Genomic DNA, 24,134 nt, shown 5'->3' on the forward strand with positions numbered 1-24,134 from the left:
AGAGAGGCAAGCGAGAGAGATGAATTATATATGTACATTGATTAAATAATTGAATATTCTGGCGAAGTATACATATACAAATGTGACTTATTATACAAACTCGAAATCAACCCACATAATTAATGTATAATGTTAGTCGTGAGTGGTAATTATAGCAAACTATAGCTACGATGAGTAATTAGTATAAGTTTGCTCAACCGTGTAATTTTTCCATAAAATTAACTTATAAAAATATAATTTGTCCAATTTAGTTCATCTTAAAACACTCGACCTTGATTAATAACTCGGTTTACTTTAACTCGTTTATGAGTTAGACACCTCTAGCAATGAGCGGAAGCGGTCCCTATTTGTATAAAAAGAGTTTTCCGCCTTAAATAGACCTGACTTAATGCAAACCTGAATTAATCGAGTCAGTTAATGATCATTATGCAAAGAGAAAGAGAGAGGAAGTATAATAAAGCCTATATAAATTGTAGTAGATGTATCTATACAGATGATAAACAAGTCATTCATCAAAATCTATGAGCTCTACTTTTGCTGTTTATGAACTCATAAAAACAGTTAAGGAAACTGAACAAATGCTATTAAAAGCACTAATATGAAGCTAATAATGTACTAGTATATTTTACCCAATTAAAAGTTGAACTATTTGGGCAACATTAGTCTCAATTCACCTATTGTTCAAATCCAATGTCAGCATGGTCTCAACTGAAGAAATAATTCGCGGCGTTTGCAGGAACAACTGGTGCTACTCAGTCCCATTCTGTGTCAAGTGAAGAAATTTGTCGCAATCCTTTACGCCAATCTCCTTAAATGTATCTATAACTGTCTTGATGAATCCGGCCAAAGAAGCCTTGAAAGTTGGTGAGCAGCTTTTATCGCCCTCATCGACATCCTGAACACCACCCCGGACAAGGCTACCTACTTGAGCACCATCTGTGTATGCTTTACATGCAACAAGAATATCTTGTGCACTTCGAAAGAAATGCCCTAATACAAAATCTTCAAAATACTGCAGCAAGAACCGCATTTGGTATTAGTAGTTGATTTAGAACCACAGGTGTGAATGAAGTCAAGAAATAGTCATGAAGCATAACAATAGAACCTATTTTGGTAATAAATGGCTAAGAACCATTGACAACGATCACAGCAGGCAGAGAATAAAAGAAAATATGGATACCTTTGGTGGACGTCTCATGGAGAAGACCATTGTTTTCAGATTTAAAATGTAAGTGTTCTCATTGTACTGCAGTGAGCTTTGATCCCCTCTGGCTGTCCCGCCTGTGTTTGCATAACCAGGCTCATTAAAATAGGGTTTTGCATTTAAAATTAGCCCCTGTATGGACACCAAGACTTGTAACATAGTAGATGCACGAGGGATCCATTTCTCCTTCCCTTGGCCAGTCCAAGTGTTAAGTAGACTCAGGCAGACTTTTCCACAGTTATACAAATTAGGATTGATCCGAAGGCCAAAGGAATGGTAGTGCACAAGCTGGAAACGATAGGTATGGAGGTGTTAGGCTAAAGTTCGAAAGTATAAAGCAGTACAGTCCTCAGAGACAAAGCGAGACACATACCGGGGGAACATTGGGATAGTTGCTTGGAAAGAAAACATCAAAGAAGTAAAGGCCATCATGATATGGAGTTCCATCAGCACCCATGATAACTGCTCTTAACAGATCCATTCTTGATTCGTACACCCTGACAAATATCGTATCTGCTCAATAAAAGACGACAAGATGAGTGCATGATTAACAAATTGCAAAAAACACGTGTTATAACTAATGCAAGGCTGCACCCAAGGGTGTAGCCAAGTGGTCAATGAAGTGGGATGACAGCCATGAGGTCTCAGGATCAAATCCCCACGGATACAAATAAACACTAGGTGATTTCTTCCCATCTATCCTAGCCTTGGTAGATAGAAATGAAAGGCTGAGATATTCAGAATTCCCTGACTAAACAGAATTTCTAGGCTTTTGTATATTAAATTTCAAGGGCTCAATGCAAAAAAAGAAAATCACAACACATCATGTGAAACTTTGCTTGTATACCAGGCAGATCGTTCTCCAGTATCTTCCATTCCTCCTGTATTTTCTTGGCCCAGTTCTTAGAAGGCTGCAATAGAATTAGATATATCATAAGATAATGAAGCCAAAACTAGTTAAGTTATGTGAAATATTTTAATTGGGATAAACTAACCAGGTTCCCTGAAGAAGCCTGTCGAGAATAGAAATGGTCCGAATGATCCTCAACAGTATCAAATTTTTTGAAAGCTTGGAAATTCTTCAGAATTTCATCTACATTTCTATGTTGCTCTCCATTACAAGCCGGTCCTGAAGGAATTGAAGGACATCCTGCAGTTGTTGCCCCTTTATGCAAACTCAGAGGGAAATAATTCATCATAGCAGGTGATGCATGAGTAATTCCTGCTGCAATTGGAGTGGTTGGATTAAGAAATAAATTCTTCATATCAGACACTGGACCTCCCACGGAATTTGGGAAATAAGGCCCAATAGGAGTAGTTTGGTTGCCCGAACCATAAGAGGTTGTAGCACCGGATGAACGTAATTTCTTTCCATAATGAGATGATGACCCTTCATACATGTTATATGGGTTATTCCAATCAAAAGAGGCTGTACCACCGGATGAATGGATTTTCTTTGAATTACTTACTCCCTTAGAACTCTTCTCATTTGAATTTCCAATGACTAATTGTCCCTCCTTGCCTAAAGCAGGTCCTGGGGATGACCAAGACGACCCAAACTGCGTAGGCTGACCAACGAGAGTAGAGCTGCTAAATGAAGCGGATTGATTCCTTACTGCCCCAGGGACATCTCTTCCTGAAGTACTTGTAGTGGTTGACACCATTTGTTCTTCCATGGGACCAGGCATCCATGGGATTGGAGCCTCAACTCCAGGGGGAATGTCCATGTTATCAAAATGTGCTTGTAAAACAGCATAGTCGGAATACACTAAATCATCATAATACATGTCCATGTGCTCATCAGCTCCGAAAAGTACATCAGAACCAAACTCATCTATAATAATTGGACTATTAGATGCTGAAAGACAATTCTTCTTTTTTATTGATGACGAAAAGCAGTTCTTCTTTGAAGACTGAACCGCATCTACTGGTCCACTATTACCCGAGCTACCATTACCAACCAAAATATCCTGCAACAGATGGGATTGACAAAATTAGACCTCCAAAAAAGGACAGCATAGAAGACTGACAAGAAAAGAACCAGAATTTTGACAAGAGCGCATTGGCAATCTCTGATTACCTTCCCCTTGCCACTAAATTTTACATTTCCAGAAGAGCGCTTAACATCACTTAAATTTTCTTCCACGTCAACATCTATTATTTCATGGAAACTAACCTACAAAGAATACATCAGCATAGTATCAGGGCCAACAATAATGTCACAAGGAATGAGAATCAAGTCAAAACAACAATGCTTGTCTTGTCAATAAAACCAAGCTTCCAACAGAATCTCCTGCAAATTTGGACTAAAAGGCATACATACACACAATCAAAAAACAGAAAGATGTCAAAAGAGGTTAGCTAATCTGAAGGACTCTAGTCCTTCCTCAATTTTCTATTTTCCTGAAGAGGCACTCTCATACATGGCGAAAGATTTCTACCGTAGGAAAAATAAACGTCTATTCAGTTGAAAGGAAGAAAATATATCCAGATATATCTACCTTTTGCTCACATAAAGGAGAGCGAAATCCAGCTGAATGTAATATGTTGCATATGTGTTAAGAGGATTATGTCAACACCAACTGATTTGTAGACAAGTTCATATTAACTTTTACAAAGAAAATATTTGAAAAATAGTACAAGGGCATGTTGAGGACAGGGTAAGTAAATGCAGACCTCATGATTCTCAACCCGCTTTATACACAATGGATAGTACTACATACTCAAACATGTTCACTGGCGCAAACTAGAGTCTTGAACATTGATGAAAATAAGTGAAAAAATTAAACATCAAGAGGGTCATACAGAAGTTGGACTGGCATAGAGTTTCTTCCAGAAAATCTTTGATTTCTTCGGAGGGACAGTGGGAGATAAAATGACATGAAGCTTAACACACTTCATTTGACTATTCCTAATAAAAAAGAAACATAAACTCTATGCAAAGCCAAAAGTTCTGAAAATGCAAATTCAAACCAAATAAGCCAAGAAAAAATAGTAAACTGTACATTGGGGGTAAAATGTGTATCAGCAAGATGATTCAAAGAGGTCATTAACATATATTATAGCTGAAAGTGCGCAAGCTAAAGGTAATCAATCAATTCAGAAACAAAAGAAAATGCAAAAAGACTGAATCCTGGTACACAGTACATAATTTTATACCTTCTTATGCTGCTTAGGAGTTTTTGATTTCGAACTCCAATTGGTAGGTCGCGAAATTTCCACTACCTCAACATCAATTGCACTTCCACCTGGAAACACTCTTTTCCTGTGAATCAATAGTACCATCACAAATCAATGCTTAAATAATAGAAAAAAAACAAGAAATGATCAACTGAGTCTGTTTTTAACTTGTAACAATATACCATCAATATCACACACACATAAACACTTAATAGATACCAAAAAGATCATCAATTATGTACTTTGAATTCAATCACATCAAAATCATAGACCCCCAAAACATGTACAACAACAACATACCCAGTTTATATCGATATACACAAACCTTACTTCTACCTCGTGGAGGTATAGAAACAACCCTCAGCTTCCCCAAATACTTGGACATTCTTTTCCAACACCATCATATCAACAAACACTACCCCAATTATACTTAAAAGAGTTCTTTTTCCTTTTCACAATAAAACAATACAATCATCAACCTTAGGAACACCATAATGACATATCAAAAGTGCATAAACCCACACACTCTCGTTATAATTCTCTTTTTTTTCCCCTAAAAACAGAGAAAATCATCAACTGGGTCATCTCTTTTTTTCTCTTTTTTCACAATCCAACACACCCCATCATCAAAAAAGTAATCTTTTTCACACTTCCATCTGAAAATCAATACAATCAAAAATCAAAAAAAAGATACTTCCACTATCAACTCAACTAATTCTACGAACACCCAACACACCCCATCATCAAAAAAGCAATCTTTTTCACACTTCCATTTGAAAATCAATACAATCCCCAAAAAAAAAAAAAACTCTGTGAACAAATAAAAACAAGAAAAGAAAATGATCAACTGGGTTTGTGCTATTTACTTGGAATTCTCAGAAACGTATGCTGCTACTTGTTTATGAGTCTCCATGGATCGATTTTCCAGAGAATTGAAAGAGGCGATTTAGGTCAAGCTTGTTAAATTCCAAAGATTTTCCTCGATGAAATTGAAAAACCTTCCACACATATATAGAAAAATTTATTGCTATGTTCCGTCTCTTCAGTGGATTCTATATTTAAAAAAAAATTGCTCTCACAGAGAAAATATATTATGAAACTTTTTGGTTCCAATAAGTTAAAGACTTAAGCTTTATGACTCATTCTTCCCGCCTGGTCAAGTTGATAGGACGAAATTTTGAGTCGAGGATTTATTTGAAATAATTTTTTGATTTTATAAAGTATGAATAAGGTTAGGGTATGGGTCATTTTTTTTAAAAGTTTTTATTTGTAGGATTATATTGTTATTGTGTTTTATTTTTTATTATCGTAGTGTTGGATTAAGTTTTCGTCCACTTTGATTAATTTTTATGATTAGCAATAGATATCAGGTAGTTCTGTCCAGCAAAAATAGAAAGAATTGCCTATATTTTTCATTTTTTAAAACTCTAAAATAGGATTTTGAGTCAAGTATTTTAATCAAAACAATTTCTTTTAATGGGAAAAAGGACAAATATATATCCGAACTATCGTAAATGGTATGCTCCTCCTTACTGTTGGGACATTATTGTCCCTGTCGTCCAAAAACAAAAGCATATATATATATATATATATATATATATATATATATATATATATATATATATATATATATATCTTTTATACTAACGAGGGGCATATACGTGTCATAATCTTATTCATCGATCTGACATTTTTTCGTCGAATAAGATTGTGACACGTGTCCATGTTCAGTCTTCGTTTAAATTGAAGGGCATATATGATCTAATCTTTGGATACCAGGATACTAATGTCCCAAAAAGTATGACAGAGGATATCTGCATATTATGATAGTTCGGGAGTGTATTTGTCCTTTTTTTGTTATATTATAACGTAGGAATAAGGTTAGTGTAATTTCTTTTCTTTTTTTTTCGAATTGTATTTGTATATTAGTTTTGATGTGTGCTTTTTGTATATTGTTCTTTGAACTAAGTTTTTATGTACTTCAACTAATTCAGAATGATATCTACTTTTTCACGTCAGTAATAAATATCAAATAAATTTATTTGTATGGCGAAATTTATTTAAATCAATGTTTTTTTATATATCAAATACATACTTTATTTGGTTGTTGATAAATATGTACTTAAAACTTTATTTTGGGGTGAAAGTTGTTTTCTAAAAATTATTTCAACTCTTAATATTTTAACTAATAGTTAAATAATATTTTTATCAATTTTAAATATTAAATAAAGAAATTCTGCCAACTATTTTCTGACTCATTGACCAAACATTGAATACATATTTTGCTACTTCTTTCTTTTTCCTTTTTTCCTTTTTTTGCAAGATATTTTTTTTTAAAAAATAAAATTAAAGCTATCGACATATTAAACAATACACTTTTAATATTATCTCAGTCAGAATTCAGATTAATTATTATAATTTTTTTCAAATCTCAGAAAAGTATTTTCTAACTAATCAATGAGAAGTTGAAAAAAAGGTCTTTCTATTTTTTTTTAATATCATTTTTAAAAAAATGGATTTGTCATATTAAAATACTCTTTCAATGTGATAATATCTTAATCAGATTACATTTAATAAATATTTAATAAAAATCTCCAAAAAAGCATTTTCACACTCTTTATATGAATTATGTAACTTTTATTTTGACTATATATAATTTTTTTCTTAAAATGGCTTTCAGTATATTAAATACACCTATTAATAATATCTCATAAATTAAGGTTGATAATTTCAATAATCAAATCATTAATTCATCTCTTTTGAGACTTTTAATCACTTAAGAATAAACAAATAAATAAAATATAGTATTTCATAATGTGTTAATAAACATATTAACTCTCTTCAAGTAATTGATGTAATTAATAAACTCTATTTTGAAGTTAAACTAATTGAATTAGATATTAATACCAAATATTCTTATGAATACATTCCATTAAAGGAAACTTTATATTGATATTACAATTTAAGTAGATATAACATACTATTACTTTATATTTCAATTTACCTTATATTAAAATATTTATACATTATTATACAAAATTAAACCAAAGAATGTGAAATAAGTAGGCTAATAAGGTGCTGAAAATTTCTATTTTCAATATATATATATATATATATATATATATACACACACACACACACACAAGAAAACACTAACATTATTTTCCTAATAGGCATTTGTTACTACTTGATTCACAAATACTACTTTTAATACTCAGTCGATGTATACTATCAACTTCTCACACTTATTATAACAACATATTGATATTTGACATGTACGGGAGCTCAATCATACATATGCACCACCAGAATCTTCATAAGAACTCTAGAACGAAGATCGAGTTTAACCCTGATTTACAGTAAGTTGTCAAATTGGTGGCAAAGGTGCTAGGACGGATGAGTGCAACGCTCAATGAGGAATGTCACCATTTTACTTCTAACGATAGATAGAAAAGGTGGGAGAGGGGTTTGAGGGACGACAAACGTACAAAAACAAAAACGATGTGACATATTGAGTTAAATATAGACCCATTATAAACAAATCATTAACACAACCTTCAGCCTCGCTTGGCTAGGAGCAATCACTTTGATATGATGGGATTGATCGGTCTAACATCAAGATATGTAATTTACAAAAACAATAACAAATCATTAACACAACCTCCAATCTCGCTTGGCTAGGAAAAAACATTTGGATATGGCGGGATTGATCGATCTACATCAAGATGTAATTCACAAAAACAATAACAAGACCAAGAAATGTAATTCACAAAAACCAAAACTACGATACACGAGTTAAACATAGGCCCATTACGAAAAATAAATAACACAACCTCCAATATCGCTTGGCTAGGGGCATTCACTAGAACAAGGCGGGATTGATCGGTCTACATTAAAGAAATGTAATTCACAATATATCTTACATTTCCAGCCTAAACAAATCAATTATTCAATTTCCTAGCTTTATTCCTGAACTTTGGATGAACAAAATTCCTCTGTATAAATTATCTGTAAACATTAGGCAATTGAGAGCTTGTATGGTCTCAAAAACAAACTGGGCATTATACAAAAAAATTGTATCTTCGTTTGTCTTTTTTAGTTAGAAATCTGCTTCTATCACTAAATATCAAACCTTGAAGCCTTCAGCTCGAAGACATTTACGATGAGCTTCAATCCATTTCTCACACGCGGATTCACCGTGCTCCACAATGCATTCATCCCTCAGCTTCTTAGTTTCAGGGCAAGCGCAGCAAATCTTCTTCTTTGGCTTTGAATCGGGCATTGTAGATGCGGCTGACTTCTGATCTTTTGGAAGTTTCGACAAGGATATGGTTGTGGATGTATTCTCTATCGGAAGTCCACCCATCGTCAAAGATTACTGGAGGAGTAAGGAATAACGATCAACAACGGCTATCTGAAGGACACTTGAGAACTGAAATACACACTAATATAAGTAAACCAACAGATAGTCTGTTTGGCCAAACTTCTAAAGTCTGCTTATTTTGAAAAGAGTTTTTTGTCAGTGTTTTTCGAGAAAGTATTCCTGGAGAGTAGTAGGGTTGTGTTTGAATAGTCAATTTTACAAACATTTTTGCCAATAAGAACTTTTAGCTTCCTAAAAACATGACCAAACAAACTAGAAAGGACCAAAATAAATGTATAAGAAATGCATTTTCAAATTCAACTCATCAAAACTTCCAGAGGAGGAGAAGAAACCCAAAAGGGTGACTACCGATAACACTGATAGAACGTCAAATTTAACCAATTTCATCAATCTAATAATCTATTATGGAGTCCACAAAATAGTGTTACTGCACTTACCTTCACATGAAGTAATCAAGAGCTGATTAAACATGAGCAATCAAGCACAGCTAGTGCTGAAGGAGTCCTTTTTTAGATGCTTAACCACAATTCTTAAGAATATAAGTGGAGAAAGATATTACAAGTATTAGGATTCCCTTTTTTTCCACATCACTTACATGTCGAACAACATGCACTTGTTATTAAAAGAAATCCTCAATAATCATTAAAAAGATTCTGGTGGGTTCTACACTAGTAAAACAATTTCAAAACATATAGAGCTTCCAGAAACAGAATCTCTTTTTCTATCACCCCCACCCCCCTCCCCGCGCTCTTTTGGTACCCTTTTCCAGCTCATAATTCATATCACTACAAAAAGACTCACATCTAAGTGTGCATAAGTTTTTTGGAACCTTTTATATATGAGTTCATCGGTTTACCTAAATGATAATTATATTATCCTAGAAAAAAGAGTTTTCTCATGCGAAGGCTAAAAGATAAGAGAGCCAAGCTTTTTCCTGGGGGGAAAAAATGTCTGAGAACTATCAGAGTAAAGATTAACTCTAACTGCACACCAACTATCAAAAAGAGCTTTTCCATTCACCTTTTATTTCATCTTCTATCTAGCCAAATGATAACTAATCTTCCCACTACATAAGTTCTTTCATACTAACATATTTCTCCAACAAAGATGTAATCTCAAACACATTCACAAGATGCACAAATGAAGTCGTTGATGACATTACAGTGTCGTGCTACATTCTAGCTCAAAGAGCGTTGTCTATTAGGACTTTCAACAATTAAGCAATAGTATGCCAAGTGTCAACTAAATTACTAATCATTCCACATGACGTGTCAGACACTATACATAATGAAATAGAAAAGGTGAAGTGAAAATTATTCAACAAAAGAAGTGTGTATTCAGTGAGAATTTGTGAGATTTTCTAGCTTTATGAAAAATGCCGCTTTACAATGCAAATTTCCTGATCAGGTGACTTCAATCAATCAATCAACTACTTCTAAAATCCAAATGGGTAGCGTCAGCTATATGAATCTTCTATATCACTTCCGCTCTTCCATTATGGTCTCCTAAAACAAATTTTACGTACTCTGAAACTAGATGCTCCTTAAAATTAGAGTGCCGCTCAATCAATCACAATTGTGGGGGAAAAAACATATGGAGAAGTCATAATTGTTTGGATAACAAATTATTCACACAGACATTTCTATACTGCAATTAAAAAGGATAAAAAACATCTTCACTTGGGAGAATAATTTGAATTTAAAAATGCTTAAAATGATGAACAGCAGGTGTTCATTGTCCATATTTCAGCAAATAGTGCTGCTGTCTAATTTCCTTAACACAAAACATGGATCAAAATTCAGAACATGATGGAAAAAGAAAAAAAAAACATTTGGAAGAAACAAAAGAGAATACACTTCTTTGTTTTTTTAATGATAGTGTTATCTGGTCTAGCTTCCGTGCATCTCAACTAATTCCACGAGGTACCTGCTAACTCCCACTAGCAAAGGTATCGAGCAACTTCATCCACCAAGGGCTGAACAAAATAGAATGAAATCACCTAATGTTTATTGCCTCTAGTGGGGTTTAAACCTGAGACCTCATGATTTTCAATCCACTTCCTTAACTATTAGGCATCCTTGGGTGCAGAAAGATAATATGTTTCTACAAAATTAAGAGCAAAAAAAGATTCTACTGAGCTGGTGTTCTGTGTCATATATTTAAAGATTAAGTTTTAAAAGGGTGGTTAGACTGACTATGTTATGTGGGAAAGAGTGTTGGCCAGTCAAAAATTCTCATGTCTAGAAGATGAGAGTAGAATTGATGTAGGATGTTGATGTGGATGTGTGAGCATACAAGGAGAGATAAAATTAAGAATGAAGATATTTGGGTCACGCTTGTGACAAAAGAGAAGAGTGGATGTGCCGGTAAGAAAACACGAGAGGTTGGCTGATTGAAGGCTTGAGGAGGGGTAGAATTAGGCCTAAGAAGTACTGAAATGGGTAATCAGGTAAGACATGACGCAACTTCAACATAAGAGGGTGTGGAGATCAAGGATAAGGATAAATGTTAGTAGGTTGACGAGTGTTCTGCTTTCCAATTCTCCAACGTATTAGTATTAGTCTTAATTTTTGTATTCTTAGATTTCTATTTCTATCTGTTGATTCCTTAGCCTCGATTACTATTTTCTCTTATACCGGAAAAATCTTCCCTACCTTCTCAAGGTAATTTTTCAAGTTAGGGGTAAGGTCATAGTACACACTACCCTTCTTACACCTCACTTGTGGGATTACACTGAATTTGTTCTTGTTGCTCAAGAGACAAAAATTACCTCCAACAGCACTAGTGGTTAGCTCAATTAGAAGAGGTTGATGGACTTGTGTCTTAAGCCACAAGTTCAAGCCCTCGACCAAGTGAACTAAACCCACTATTTAAATAGAGAATGCTAAGAGGGGCAAACTCATAATCTTCTGAGTTTCGATGGTTAAGATTAGCTCAAAGTACTGACAAGTTTCACAATCATTAAGGTCTGCGTACACTCTAGCCTCCATAGACTGCACTTGTAATTTTAATATTGTATTACACAATGACCAATTGATTTCAAATTCCACCTCTGCTCCTAGACATGTATTTCTGACTTTGTTTCATGAGGAAAAATATGTAATCAAAACGCTTAGGGTTCTAGAATCAAAGTGATAAAATTAAATGTTGAAGTTTTTTAAAAAACATTTAAGTGATCATCGACCAAAAGCGATAATAAAATGTATCAGGTAATTCCATACTAATATATCACATATCTGTACCTAATAACACCAAACCCAACTAAATTTACTTGCTTGATTTTCGAAGTTATCTAACCATCGTGGTTTAAAAAAGTCATTCGAATAATTGACTACCCAATTGTCATCATAGCCCTCAAATTCAGGCTCTTCTCTTTTCAGAATGAAACTACTCACAAACACATGACATTAAATTGAAAATCGTTAGGAAGTACACAATATGCACTCAAACATAAGAATAAGTACATCCCTAAGCTTTAATCGAGTGATAAGAGAGCATGTGATGTCCAAGTTATGCACACAACGAGGTTCAAAGTTTAAATCTTATCACAAACAAAAGTCTTCTACTTAAGCTATGCACAAAACAAGGTCCCACCCCTCTATTGTTCACTTAAGTAGAAGACTTTTGTTTGTGATCAGATTCAAACTTTGAACCTTGTTGTGTGCATAACTTGCACATCACATGCTCTCTTATCACTCGATTAAAGCCTAGGGATATACTTATCCTTATATTTGAGTGCATATTGTATACTTCCTAACGGTTTTCAATTTACTATCAGGTGGTTGTGAGTAGCTTCATTCCGAAAAGGGAAGAGCCTAAATTTGAGGGTTATGATGACAATTGAGTAGTCAATTATTCGAATGACTTTTTTTAAACCCAATGGGTAGATATTGTTTTGAACTTCAAAAATCGAGCAACTAAATTTAGTTGAGTTTGGTGTTATTTGGTACAAACATGTAGTATATTAGTATGGAATTACCTAATACATTTTATAGACGCTTTTGGTCTATATTCACTTAAATGTTTTTTAAAAAAAACTTAAATGTTAGTACGTAGTCAAGCGTTCTGTTTTCCTATTCCAATGTATTAGTATTAGTCTTGTATTTTCGTATTCCTAGATTTCTAATTCTATCAGTTTATTCCTTAGCCTCGATTACTGTATTCTTTTGTTTTTGTTCTAACTTGTTGCTATTGATGTCTTTTCATTTATTTTAGGCTGAGGTTCAATCAAAAACATCTTCTCTATCTTTTCAAGGTATAGGCAAGGTTTGCGACACACTACCCTTCTCGAACCCCACATTTGGGATTATACAAGGTTTGTTGTTGTTGCTTAAGAGACGAAAATTACCTCCAACGACCCAGTGGCTAGCTCAATTAGCAAAGGTTGATGGACTTGTGTCTTTAGGCCACAAGTTCACATTTTTCTTAGTTATTGGCAAGTTTCAAGGTCATTAAGGTCTGCGTACACTTTACACTCTATAGATCGCACTACAACATGGACCAATTGATTTCAAATTCAATTTCTGCTCGTTGGCATCTATTTCTGACTTTGTTTCATTAGAAAAAATAAGTAATCAAAACGCTTAGGGTTCTAAAATCAAAGTGACGGAGCACACAACAGCACAAATATTGATAGGAGGGTGTGGTGGTCGAAAATAAGGATCTAATGTTAGTAGGTAGTTAAGTGTTTTGTTTTCCTATCCCTAGTGTATTAGTATTAGTCTTGTATTTTCATATTCTTAGATTCTGATTCTAATTCCTTTTAACTGTATTCTCTTGTTTTTGTTTTAACTTGTTGCTATTGATGTCATTTGTTTTGAGCTGAGGTTCTATCGAAAACATCTTCTCTACCTTCTCAAGGTATGGGTAAGGTGAGCGTACACACTACCCTTCCTGGACCCCACTTGTGGGATAACACTGAGTATTAACTTGTTGTTCAAGAGACAAAAGTTACCTCCAACAGCACTAGTGGTTAGCTCAATTAGCAAAGATTGATGGACTTGTAAGTTCAAGTCCTCAACCAAGTGTACTAAATCCACAATTTAAATAGAGAACGCTAAGAGAGGCGAACTTGTCATCTTATGAGTTTCGAAAGTTACGATTAGCTCAAAGTACGGGCACATTTCACAATCATTAAGGTCTACGTACACTCTAGCCTTCATAGATTGCACTTGTAGGTTTAATATTGTATCACACAATGGACCAATTGATTTCAAATTCCACCTCTGCTCCTAGACATGTATTTCTGACTCTGTTTCATGAGAAAAAATATGTAATCAAAACACTTAGGGTTCTAGAATCAAAGTGATAAAATTAAATGTTTAAGTTATAAAAAAAAATTTAAGTGAACACAGACCAAAAGCGACAATAAAGCATCAGGTAATTCCATACTAATATATCACATATCTGTACCTAATAACACCAAACCCAACTAAATTTACTTGCTTGATTTTCGAAGTTATCTAACCATTGTGGTTTAAAAAAGTCGTTCGAATAATTGACTACCCAATTGTCATCATAGCCCTCAAATTCAGGCTCTTCTCTTTTCAGAATGAAACTACTCACAAACACATGACATTAAATTGAAAATCGTTAGGAAGTACACAATATGCACTCAAACATAAGGATAAGTACATCCCTAAGCTTTAATCGAGTGATAAGAGAGCATGTGATGTCCAAGTTATGCACACAACGAGGTTCAAAGTTTAAATCTTATCACAAACAAAAGTCTTCTACTTAAGCTATGCACAAAACAAGGTCCCACCCCTCTATTGTTCACTTAAGTAGAAGACTTTTGTTTGTGATCAGATTCAAACTTTGAACCTTGTTGTGTGCATAACTTGCACATCACATGCTCTCTTATCACTCGATTAAAGCCTAGGCATATACTTATCCTTATATTTGAGTGCATATTGTATACTTCCTAACGGTTTTCAATTTACTATCAGGTGGTTGTGAGTAGCTTCATTCCGAAAAAGGAAGAGCCTAAATTTGAGGGCTATGATGACAATTGAGTAGTCAATTATTCGAATGACTTTTTTTAAACCACAATGGTTAGATATTGTTTTAAACTTCAAAAATCGAGCAACTACATTTAGTTGAGTTTGGTGTTATTTGGTACAAACATGTAGTATATTAGTATGGAATTACCTAATACATTTTATAGACGCTTTTGGTCTATTCACTTAAATGTTTTTTTTATAACTTAAATGTTAGTACGTAGTCAAGCGTTCTGTTTTCCTATTCCAATGTATTAGTATTAGTCTTGTATTTTCGTATTCTTAGATTTCTAATTCTATCAGTTTATTCCTTAGCCTCGATTACTGTATTCTTTTGTTTTTGTTCTAACTTGTTGCTATTGATGTCTTTTCATTTGTTTTAGGCTGAGGTTCAATTGAAAACATCTTCTCTATCTTTTCAAGGTATAGGTAAGGTTTGCGACACACTACCCTTCTCGAACCCCACATTTGGGATTATACATGGTTTGTTGTTGTTGCTCAAGAGACGAAAATTACCTCCAACGACCCAGTGGCTAGCTCAATTAGCAAAGGTTGATGGACTTGTGTCTTTAGGCCACAAGTTCACATTTGTCTTAGTTATTGGCAAGTTTCAAGGTCATTAAGGTCTGCGTACACTTTACACTCTATAGATCGCACTACAACATGGACCAATTGATTTCAAATTCAATTTCTGCTCGTTGACATCTATTTCTGACTTTGTTTCATTAGAAAAAATAAGTAATCAAAACGCTTAGGGTTCTAAAATCAAAGTGACGGAGCACACAACAGCACAAATATTGATAGGAGGGTGTGGTGGTCGAAAATAAGGATCTAATGTTAGTAGGTAGTTAAGTGTTTTGTTTTCCTATCCCTAGTGTATTAGTATTAGTCTTGTATTTTCATATTCTTAGATTCTGATTCTAATTCCTTTTAACTGTATTCTCTTGTTTTTGTTTTAACTTGTTGCTATTGATGTCATTTGTTTTGAGCTGAGGTTCTATCGAAAACATCTTCTCTACCTTCTCAAGGTATGGGTAAGGTGAGCGTACACACTACCCTTCCTGGACCCCACTTGTGGGATAACACTGAGTATTAACTTGTTGTTCAAGAGACAAAAGTTACCTCCAACAGCACTAGTGGTTAGCTCAATTAGCAAAGATTGATGGACTTGTAAGTTCAAGTCCTCAACCAAGTGTACTAAATCCACAATTTAAATAGAGAACGCTAAGAGAGGCGAACTTGTCATCTTATGAGTTTCGAAAGTTACGATTAGCTCAAAGTACGGGCACATTTCACAATCATTAAGGTCTACGTACACTCTAGCCTTCATAGATTGCACTTGTAGGTTTAATATTGTATCACACAATGGACCAATTGATTTCAAATTCCACCTCTGCTCCTAGACATGTATTTCTGACTCTGTTTCATGAGAAAAAATATGTAATCAAAACACTTAGGGTTCTAGAATCAAAGTGATAAAATTAAATGTTTAAGTTATAAAAAAAAATTTAAGTGAACACAGACCAAAAGCGACAATAAAGCATCAGGTAATTCCATACTAATATATCACATATCTGTACCTAATAACACCAAACCCAACTAAATTTACTTGCTTGATTTTCGAAGTTATCTAACCATTGTGGTTTAAAAAAGTCGTTCGAATAATTGACTACCCAATTGTCATCATAGCCCTCAAATTCAGGCTCTTCTCTTTTCAGAATGAAACTACTCACAAACACATGACATTAAATTGAAAATCGTTAGGAAGTACACAATATGCACTCAAACATAAGGATAAGTACATCCCTAAGCTTTAATCGAGTGATAAGAGAGCATGTGATGTCCAAGTTATGCACACAACGAGGTTCAAAGTTTAAATCTTATCACAAACAAAAGTCTTCTACTTAAGCTATGCACAAAACAAGGTCCCACCCCTCTATTGTTCACTTAAGTAGAAGACTTTTGTTTGTGATCAGATTCAAACTTTGAACCTTGTTGTGTGCATAACTTGCACATCACATGCTCTCTTATCACTCGATTAAAGCCTAGGCATATACTTATCCTTATATTTGAGTGCATATTGTATACTTCCTAACGGTTTTCAATTTACTATCAGGTGGTTGTGAGTAGCTTCATTCCGAAAAAGGAAGAGCCTAAATTTGAGGGCTATGATGACAATTGAGTAGTCAATTATTCGAATGACTTTTTTTAAACCACAATGGTTAGATATTGTTTTAAACTTCAAAAATCGAGCAACTACATTTAGTTGAGTTTGGTGTTATTTGGTACAAACATGTAGTATATTAGTATGGAATTACCTAATACATTTTATAGACGCTTTTGGTCTATTCACTTAAATGTTTTTTTTATAACTTAAATGTTAGTACGTAGTCAAGCGTTCTGTTTTCCTATTCCAATGTATTAGTATTAGTCTTGTATTTTCGTATTCTTAGATTTCTAATTCTATCAGTTTATTCCTTAGCCTCGATTACTGTATTCTTTTGTTTTTGTTCTAACTTGTTGCTATTGATGTCTTTTCATTTGTTTTAGGCTGAGGTTCAATTGAAAACATCTTCTCTATCTTTTCAAGGTATAGGTAAGGTTTGCGACACACTACCCTTCTCGAACCCCACATTTGGGATTATACATGGTTTGTTGTTGTTGCTCAAGAGACGAAAATTACCTCCAACGACCCAGTGGCTAGCTCAATTAGCAAAGGTTGATGGACTTGTGTCTTTAGGCCACAAGTTCACATTTGTCTTAGTTATTGGCAAGTTTCAAGGTCATTAAGGTCTGCGTACACTTTACACTCTATAGATCGCACTACAACATGGACCAATTGATTTCAAATTCAATTTCTGCTCGTTGACATCTATTTCTGACTTTGTTTCATTAGAAAAAATAAGTAATCAAAACGCTTAGGGTTCTAAAATCAAAGTGACGGAGCACACAACAGCACAAATATTGATAGGAGGGTGTGGTGGTCGAAAATAAGGATCTAATGTTAGTAGGTAGTTAAGTGTTTTGTTTTCCTATCCCTAGTGTATTAGTATTAGTCTTGTATTTTCATATTCTTAGATTCTGATTCTAATTCCTTTTAACTGTATTCTCTTGTTTTTGTTTTAACTTGTTGCTATTGATGTCATTTGTTTTGAGCTGAGGTTCTATCGAAAACATCTTCTCTACCTTCTCAAGGTATGGGTAAGGTGAGCGTACACACTACCCTTCCTGGACCCCACTTGTGGGATAACACTGAGTATTAACTTGTTGTTCAAGAGACAAAAGTTACCTCCAACAGCACTAGTGGTTAGCTCAATTAGCAAAGATTGATGGACTTGTAAGTTCAAGTCCTCAACCAAGTGTACTAAATCCACAATTTAAATAGAGAACGCTAAGAGAGGCGAACTTGTCATCTTATGAGTTTCGAAAGTTACGATTAGCTCAAAGTACGGGCACATTTCACAATCATTAAGGTCTACGTACACTCTAGCCTTCATAGATTGCACTTGTAGGTTTAATATTGTATCACACAATGGACCAATTGATTTCAAATTCCACCTCTGCTCCTAGACATGTATTTCTGACTCTGTTTCATGAGAAAAAATATGTAATCAAAACACTTAGGGTTCTAGAATCAAAGTGATAAAATTAAATGTTTAAGTTATAAAAAAAAATTTAAGTGAACACAGACCAAAAGCGACAATAAAGCATCAGGTAATTCCATACTAATATATCACATATCTGTACCTAATAACACCAAACCCAACTAAATTTACTTGCTTGATTTTCGAAGTTATCTAACCATTGTGGTTTAAAAAAGTCGTTCGAATAATTGACTACCCAATTGTCATCATAGCCCTCAAATTCAGGCTCTTCTCTTTTCAGAATGAAACTACTCACAAACACATGACATTAAATTGAAAATCGTTAGGAAGTACACAATATGCACTCAAACATAAGGATAAGTACATCCCTAAGCTTTAATCGAGTGATAAGAGAGCATGTGATGTCCAAGTTATGCACACAACGAGGTTCAAAGTTTAAATCTTATCACAAACAAAAGTCTTCTACTTAAGCTATGCACAAAACAAGGTCCCACCCCTCTATTGTTCACTTAAGTAGAAGACTTTTGTTTGTGATCAGATTCAAACTTTGAACCTTGTTGTGTGCATAACTTGCACATCACATGCTCTCTTATCACTCGATTAAAGCCTAGGCATATACTTATCCTTATATTTGAGTGCATATTGTATACTTCCTAACGGTTTTCAATTTACTATCAGGTGGTTGTGAGTAGCTTCATTCCGAAAAAGGAAGAGCCTAAATTTGAGGGCTATGATGACAATTGAGTAGTCAATTATTCGAATGACTTTTTTTAAACCACAATGGTTAGATATTGTTTTAAACTTCAAAAATCGAGCAACTACATTTAGTTGAGTTTGGTGTTATTTGGTACAAACATGTAGTATATTAGTATGGAATTACCTAATACATTTTATAGACGCTTTTGGTCTATTCACTTAAATGTTTTTTTTATAACTTAAATGTTAGTACGTAGTCAAGCGTTCTGTTTTCCTATTCCAATGTATTAGTATTAGTCTTGTATTTTCGTATTCTTAGATTTCTAATTCTATCAGTTTATTCCTTAGCCTCGATTACTGTATTCTTTTGTTTTTGTTCTAACTTGTTGCTATTGATGTCTTTTCATTTGTTTTAGGCTGAGGTTCAATTGAAAACATCTTCTCTATCTTTTCAAGGTATAGGTAAGGTTTGCGACACACTACCCTTCTCGAACCCCACATTTGGGATTATACATGGTTTGTTGTTGTTGCTCAAGAGACGAAAATTACCTCCAACGACCCAGTGGCTAGCTCAATTAGCAAAGGTTGATGGACTTGTGTCTTTAGGCCACAAGTTCACATTTGTCTTAGTTATTGGCAAGTTTCAAGGTCATTAAGGTCTGCGTACACTTTACACTCTATAGATCGCACTACAACATGGACCAATTGATTTCAAATTCAATTTCTGCTCGTTGACATCTATTTCTGACTTTGTTTCATTAGAAAAAATAAGTAATCAAAACGCTTAGGGTTCTAAAATCAAAGTGACGGAGCACACAAAAGCACAAATATTGATAGGAGGGTGTGGTGGTCGAAAATAAGGATCTAATGTTAGTAGGTAGTTAAGTGTTTTGTTTTCCTATCCCTAGTGTATTAGTATTAGTCTTGTATTTTCATATTCTTAGATTCTGATTCTAATTCCTTTTAACTGTATTCTCTTGTTTTTGTTTGAACTTGTTGCTATTGATGTCATTTGTTTTGAGCTGAGGTTCTACCGAAAACATCTTCTCTACCTTCTCAAGGTATGGGTAAGGTGAGCGTACACACTACCCTTCCTGGACCCCACTTGTGGGATAACACTGAGTATTATGTTGTTGTTCAAGAGACAAAAATTACCTCCAACAGCACTAGTGGTTAGCTCAATTAGCAAAGATTGATGGACTTGTAAGTTCAAGTCCTCAACCAAGTGAACTAAATCCACAATTTAAATAGAGAATGCTAAGAGAGGCGAACTTGTCATCTTCTGAGTTTCGAAGGTTACGATTAGCTCAAAGTACGGGCACATTTCACAATCATTAAGGTCTACGTACATTCCAACCTTCATAGATTGCACTTGTAGGTTTAATATTGTATTACACAATGGACCAATTGATTTCAAATTCCACCTCTGCTCCTAGACATGTATTTCTGACTTTGTTTCATGAGAAAAAATATGTAATTAAAACACTTAGGGTTCTAGAATCAAAGTGATAAAATTAAATGTTTAGTTATAAAAAAAAAATTAGGTGAACACAGACCAAAAGCGACAATAAAGTATCAGGTAATTCTATACTAATATATTACATATCTGTACCTAATAACACCAAACCCAACTAAATTTACTTGCTCGATTTTCGAAGTTATCTAACCATTGTGGTATAAAAAAAGTCATTCGAATAATTGACTACCCAATTGTCATCATAGCCCTCAAATTCAGGCTCTTCTCTTTTCAGAATGAAACTACTCACAAACACATGACAGTAAATTGAAAATTGTTAGGAAGTACACAATATGTACTCAAACATAAGTATAAGTACATCCCTAAGCTTTAATCGAGTGATAAGAAAGCATGTGATGTCCAAGTTATGCACACGAAGAGGTTCAAAATTTAAATCTTAGCACAAACAAAAGTCTTCTACTTAAGCTATGCACAAAACAAGGTTCCACCCCTCTATTGTTCACTTAAGTAGAAGACTTTTGTTTGTGATCAGATTCAAACTTTGAACCTTGTTGTGTGCATAACTTGCACATCACATGCTCTCTTATCACTCGATTAAAGCCTAGGGATATACTTATCCTTATATTTGAGTGCATATTGTATACTTCCTAACGGTTTCAATTTACTATCAGGTGGTTGTGAGTAGCTTCATTCCGAAAAGGGAAGAGCCTGAATTTGAGGGCTATGATGACAATTGAATAGTCAATTATTCGAATGACTTTTGTCAAACCACAATGGTTAGATATTGTTTTAAACTTCGAAAATCGAGCAACTAAATTTAGTTGAGTTTGGTGTTATTTGGTACAAACATGTAGTATATTAGTATGGAATTACCTAATACATTTTATAGACGCTTTTGGTCTATATTCACTTAAATGTTTTTTTTATAACTTAAATGTTAGTACGTAGTCAAGCGTTCTGTTTTCCTATTCCAATGTATTAGTATTAGTCTTGTATTTTCGTATTCTTAGATTTCTAATTCTATCAGTTTATTCCTTAGCCTCGATTACTGTATTCTTTTGTTTTTGTTCTAACTTGTTGCTATTGATGTCTTATCATTTGTTTTAGGCTGAGGTTCAATCGAAAACATCTTCTCTATCTTTTCAAGGTATGGGCAAGATTTGCGACACACTACCCTTCTCGAACCCCACATTTGGGATTATACAGGGTTTGTTGTTGTTGTTCAAGAGACGAAAATTACCTCCAACGACCCAGTGGCTAGCTTAATTAGCAAAGGTTGATGGACTTGTGTCTTTAGGCCACAAGTTCACATTTTTCTTAGTTATTGGCAAGTTTCAAGGTCATTAAGGTCTGCGTACACTCTACACTCCATAGATCGCACTACAACATGGACCAATTGATTTCAAATTCAATCTCTGCTCGTTGGCATCTATTTCTGACTTTGTTTCATTAGAAAAAATAAGTAATCAAAACGCTTAGGGTTCTAAAATCAAAGTGACGGAGCACACAAAAGCACAAATATTGATAGGAGGGTGTGGTGGTCGAAAATAAGGATCTAATGTTAGTAGGTAGTTAAGTGTTTAGTTTTACTATTCCTAGTGTATTAGTATTAGTCTTGTATTTTCGTACTCTTAGATTATAATTCTATCAGTTGATTCCTTATAACTGTATTCTCTTGTTTTTGATTTAACTTGTCGCTATTGATGTCATTTGTTTTGAGCTGAGGTTCTACCGAAAACATCTTCTCTACCTTCTCAAGGTATGGGTAAGGTGAGCGTACACACTACCCTTCCTGGACCCCACTTGTGGGATAACACTGAGTAGTATGTTGTTGTTCAAGAGACAAAAATCACCTCCAACACCACTAGTGGTTAGCTCAATTAGCAAAGGTTAATGGACTTGTGTCTTAAGTCACAAGTTCAAGCCCTCAACCAAGTGAACTAAATCCACAATTTAAATAGAGAATGCTAAGAGAGGCGAACTTATCATCTTCTGAGTTTCGATGGTTACGATTAGCTCAATGTACTGGAAAATTTCACAGTCATTTAAGGTATGCGTACAGTCTAGCCTCCATAGATGACACATCAAGGTTTATTTTTGTATTACACAACCGACCAATTTATTTCAAATTCCATCTCTGCTCCTAGGCATACTTTGTTTCATCGGAAAAAATCAGTAATCAAAACACTTAGGGTTCTAAAATCAAAGTGAAGGAGCACACAAAAACACAAATTCAAGGGTTTAATTGAGTTATCGGAGTTAAAAATCACTAAAAAATTTCGAATGAAATAGTATGAAGATATGCGGCATACCTTTTTTGCTCCGTCGTTCTTCGCTGGCGTTCGGTTGATTGCAGACGGCGATGTATATCTGTTGACAAATGCCTTTCAAACTAATATTTGGGCAAAAACACAAATTCAAGGGTTTAATTGAGTTATCGGAGTTAAAAATCACTAAAAAAATTCGAATGAAATAGTATGAAGATACGCGGCATACCTTTTTTGCTCCGTCGTACTTCGCCGGCGTTCGGTTGATTGCAGACGGCGATGTATATCTGTTGACAAATGCCTTTCAAACTAATTTTTGGTTTACCAATGTGCCCTTTTCCTAGGTTTTTATTTTTATTTTTTTCATTCGATATTTGATAATTTTTTGAGATCCTATAAATTAGAATTTTTGTATGACTTAATAATGACGTGATCATTATTATACGTGACGAGCAATGACATGTGGAGATTTAAAATAACTAAGATATGATTCAGCAAAAGCGATAAGACTCACGACATACGAGCTTATTGAGGTTGGTTTTTTTTATATTTCGAAGATTCAAACTTGTAGTAACTAGCTCAACTCGTCTAGTCTCGAGATCGATTAAAATAAGCGTAAATATTTTTCAAAAAATACTTAAAATTCTTTCGTAATTACGTAATTTCACTTATAACACAAAATAACGTACTGAAACAACAACCATCCCAACAATCGAAAAGCAAGAATTTATTTCAATTACTTAGAACTCAAAAGTTTCGATTAAAAATAAATAAATATATATATATATATATATATATATATATATATAACTATCTCCACCTATAATATTTTTTTTGCTATTTTAATGAAATCTTTTAGATGAAGAAAATGAAGTTTTATTTTGGTTCATGTCATCACTTATATTACAAAAAAGAATTCAACTTCCAATCCAAAATTAACATGCAATTAAATATGACGTGGATTGAAATTATCCTAAAAGATTGCAATTTCACCTTATTATATCCTAGTGTAATTTTTTATTATACTTCAAGCAAATTTTAATACGTAATAGTCTATTATTTTTAATAAATTACTAATTAATGTTCATAGACTATAGTCATTTAAATATTTATTTATGGGAAAATTATACATAATAACAAATTAATAATCTAAAATAAATGGAGTAGCTAGAGTTTGATTTAATTGCGCTTCATAGCAAACGTTTGCAAAAAATGGTCAAGCGTCTCTCTTCCAAATATATCGCTCGCCACTCTCATCCAATCTCTCGCTCGCTTCCTTACTTTTTATATAAACAGAAGTGTATAAAAATTGTTTCTAATTG

General features: G+C 34.0%; 2 protein-coding genes across 6 annotated transcripts; both read right to left on the reverse strand.

The window, feature by feature from the left end:
* Positions 1 to 447: 447 nt before the first annotated feature.
* Positions 448 to 5,722, reverse strand: LOC101267744 (probable ubiquitin-conjugating enzyme E2 26). The gene is made up of 8 exons (XM_004248217.5): positions 5,251 to 5,722; positions 4,364 to 4,469; positions 3,285 to 3,380; positions 2,200 to 3,174; positions 2,052 to 2,115; positions 1,578 to 1,717; positions 1,181 to 1,492; positions 448 to 1,012 (listed from the first exon to the last, which is right to left on the reverse strand). The coding sequence occupies exons 1-8, from the start codon at positions 5,295 to 5,297 to the stop codon at positions 749 to 751; spliced, it is 2,004 nt and encodes a 667-aa protein (XP_004248265.1). The 5' UTR covers positions 5,298 to 5,722; the 3' UTR covers positions 448 to 748.
* A 2,520-nt stretch (positions 5,723 to 8,242) lies between these two features.
* On the reverse strand, positions 8,243 to 23,196 carry LOC101267272 (cytochrome c oxidase copper chaperone 2-like). 5 transcript variants are annotated; one of them, XM_010328834.4, is made up of 3 exons: positions 23,042 to 23,196; positions 22,858 to 22,937; positions 8,243 to 8,816 (listed from the first exon to the last, which is right to left on the reverse strand). In XM_010328834.4, exon 3 carries the CDS (start codon positions 8,748 to 8,750, stop codon positions 8,511 to 8,513), a length of 240 nt encoding a protein of 79 aa, XP_010327136.1. In that variant the 5' UTR covers positions 8,751 to 8,816; positions 22,858 to 22,937; positions 23,042 to 23,196; the 3' UTR covers positions 8,243 to 8,510. The 5 variants fall into 5 exon arrangements, with proteins under 5 accessions (XP_010327136.1, XP_019066359.1, XP_069146252.1 ...); XM_019210814.3 differs by having other exon boundaries at positions 8,243 to 8,762; positions 22,858 to 22,939; positions 23,043 to 23,176; XM_069290151.1 differs by lacking the exon at positions 22,858 to 22,937 and having other exon boundaries at positions 23,042 to 23,181.
* Between the last annotated feature and the right edge of the window lie 938 nt (positions 23,197 to 24,134).

This window comes from Solanum lycopersicum, chromosome 10 (assembly GCF_036512215.1).
Source record: "Solanum lycopersicum chromosome 10, SLM_r2.1".
In the NCBI taxonomy this organism is placed as follows: Eukaryota; Viridiplantae; Streptophyta; class Magnoliopsida; order Solanales; family Solanaceae; genus Solanum; species Solanum lycopersicum.